This window comes from Penaeus monodon, chromosome 29, assembly GCF_015228065.2.
Source record: "Penaeus monodon isolate SGIC_2016 chromosome 29, NSTDA_Pmon_1, whole genome shotgun sequence".
In the NCBI taxonomy this organism is placed as follows: domain Eukaryota; kingdom Metazoa; phylum Arthropoda; class Malacostraca; order Decapoda; family Penaeidae; genus Penaeus; species Penaeus monodon.
Genome location: NC_051414.1, coordinates 20,445,238 through 20,448,388, shown reverse-complemented (window position 1 = coordinate 20,448,388; position 3,151 = coordinate 20,445,238). Strand labels below are relative to the sequence as shown.

At 46.7% G+C, this 3,151-nt stretch overlaps 1 protein-coding gene across 1 annotated transcript in view; it reads left to right on the top strand.

The window, feature by feature from the left end:
* Nucleotides 1–3,151, top strand: part of LOC119591767 (cadherin-related tumor suppressor-like) — a gene marked incomplete at its 3' end in the record, with an annotated part of 104,813 nt that overhangs the window by 99,103 nt on the left and 2,559 nt on the right. The window contains 1 exon segment of the mRNA XM_037940514.1: nt 1–434. Coding sequence (XP_037796442.1) covers nt 1–434 — 434 coding nt within the window.

Below are 3,151 nucleotides of genomic sequence, written 5' to 3'. Positions count from 1 at the left end.
CTCGCGGTGGGCGCGCGAGGCCAACACGTACCACGCCCGCCCACGGCTCCCGCGGCAGCTCAAGCCGCCGCCGCCCAAGAGCCTGTCGTTCAAGTTCCGCACCCTGATGGAGAACGGCGTGCTGCTCCACAGCGCCACCAACAACGACTACACGCTGGTGGAGATCCGCGGCGGCAGCCTGCAGTACACTTCGAAGCAGGGCGCCAACCAGCCCATCAACATGACGGTGCCGGAGCTGAGCGTGAACGACGGCGTGTGGCACAACCTGACGCTGCTGGCGGCCGAGTCAGCGCTCAGGCTGCTGCTCGACGACAACCTGGTGGGCGACGAGCTTGACCAGGGCTTCGTGCACGACTTCCTCGACGCCTACCTCACCTCGCTCACGCTGGGCGCCGCCCCCAGGTTCTCCGGCGCGCTGCCCTACACACCCGAAGGCAAGTCCACGACGATGAACTGTTCTCATAACATAGTCTCACGATAAGGCACGAGAGGTGATCGTAGTAGCAGTGAGAATCAGTGTTGTTATAAATGAGATCATTGCATTAGTCCTTGTTCTTATTACTCTATCACCCTTATATTTTTAGAATTGAAAATAGTGCATTTCCAATACTAAACATATCTCATATAATATAAATCTAAGGAATTTTGTGCAGAGCATCATTTCTTGCATTGATGTCGAATTAAATATTTTCATATTTATTGTCTGCAACAAAACGTTTTACACAACAAGTCTAACCAATATTAAGGCAGACTGAAGTAGAATAACCATCGGGTATTATTACCTCCATATTATCAAGTTTTTCCAACGTAGAATTAGTGAGTGGTTAAGTGGGTCGGGAGGCCAGTTCTCATGGTTAATACGGGCTGATAATGATGCCATTATTGCAAGGCGATTTCCGGAAAATTATAGATATTATATTTTAAAAGGAGTTCTGCAACATGAACGTCTATGTTCCCATCATGTGAGTATGCTTCATCCATCAAAGGGTCGGCGCACAGATGTCCTGCTTGGCGGCCAAATTACGGGCCGTAGCGATGAAAATCACGGATAAATATAAGTGTAAAGGCTGCGGGAAAAGCAGTTTTTAGCCGGGCGAGCGGGTTGTATGGTTGCGTCTAATGAGAAGTTCGCGTGTCACACACGATTAGGCCTCCGCTGCCCCGACGCCGCCGCCCGACCCTCCCTCTGCTCTCGGCGGCGCTGCTCAAGGGGCCCGGGCCGCAATTGGCGTGTACGCTTTCATTACGCGAGCTTTATTTTTTTTCTTTTTTTCCTCTGTTTAAGGGGGTAATAACGCGTAGAGGCATTTTTATATCTTCATTTTCTTTCGACTGTTGACGCCTTTTTGCTCCGATGTTAATCGCTTTACAAGGAGATTTTATTTTACTTATTTAGTATGTTTCGCTTTGCGTTGGAAGGGAAACGCTCATCCTCGTTCTCAGTAATCGGCGACACATTTCGAAGGGCTCCGTCCGGCGTGTCAGCACATGCCTCGACTCGGTCATTCCGTAGCCACGCTGCTCAACCAAAGGGTAGTTATGCTAAACGATATGATAATTAAAGAGGCCAAAGCCATTAGGTAGTCTTAATTAATGTGCGGTGAAGTGGAGAAATTTAGAGGCTTTACTATAGCAGCGAGAAGGCTAGCAGAGTCATTCAGGGCAAATGGAGGGCAATCTACGAAGTGCCTCATTTTCACGGTTTAGTTGCCCATAATCATGTACTGAACACAACAATGCCCTCATGTATTGAAGGTATGGGTATGAATACAGATTCAGAGTACATGCTGGAATGCGCAAACCCCTTACGATTGTAGAAAGGAAGTACAGAGGAGAAGGTATATACATTTACCATCTATTCATTCGTCACACATACGCAAAGCTCACTATTATAATTTGTTCATTAATAATAGAAAATCATCTTCTATTATCCTTCACGTGTGCTGAATTTACCAGTAATTCCCTCCTTAGCCCTTTACCCGCCTCCGCTCCACCTCCAGCACCATTATGCTCACTCCCACACCGAATTGAACAAAACTAGTCTCGTACCTGCGGGGGGGAAAGATGTCGAGGTTGACTTCTTATCATTGGAACTACATAAAGGCATAAGAGGCATAAAAATATATTTTTGGGTAATTATTCAACGATTGTTTCACAAGCTTCGAATCTTATATTCCGAAACGAGGTGGAAGGGATTTGAACCAAATTACCACTCGCTATTTCCCTCCTGAACATTTTCTCTCCTCTTTGTGTCCGCCATTTATTTTTCCTTCTCCGCCCCGCTGTGACTATGACTTCGATTCCCTCCACGTCTCCCGCAGGCGGCAACGGGGGCGGTCGAGGCGCGCCTTCGTCCGTTTCGCAAGAGCTCGGCCACCTGGCGTCTCCTCGAGAGCTGACATTAAAATAATAATAAATGACAAGAAAAATGTCCCGTTATGAGCCGAGACGGAATGGGAAGGGAGGGAGGCCGTTGATTGCAGGTGTATCGCAGGTAGCCGGGGCCTGAGGCTCGTTATTTATCTCAATGCAGCCGAGGGCCCACTGCTCAGTATTGCAGCGCCGCCCGCCGTGACGCAAAGGGAATACATGCACGGAGGAAGTGACGTAATGCGCGGGTCCGTTACGCCCTCCCACGACTCTGCTGGGCACTGAGCGCTGACCTCGAATTAGATCATTCATGGAATAAGAGTACAAGTAAAATGCGTTTATAGAGAGAAACTGACAAGATCTGTGACAAAGAAATCGAAATGTGTTTACTGAAAATTTAATTTTGTGTTTAGCTACGAATTATTATTATTTTTGCAAACATGCTTATGGATTATCAATTTTTAGTCTTCCCTTCCTTACATCACTTCCGTTTTATTTCTCATTTACCTTACATTCGATAGTAACCCATTAAAAAATTTACCTATTCGTCATGCACTACGTTTTCCGAAAGACATTTTGTATAATAAAGCAATTTCCTGTCATCATTAGCGAGGTTTTTAGACAGAGTTTGGAGGGTACTGATTAGATGGATTAAGGCAGTCTATGCTTTGTAGGCAATCGATTCCACGGGTACGATGTCTGAGGGGAATATGTACATGTACCCGTTTTAGTTTCGACTGTTGGTTTGTTTATGTTCCCGACTAAAGAACAACAGCGGAGA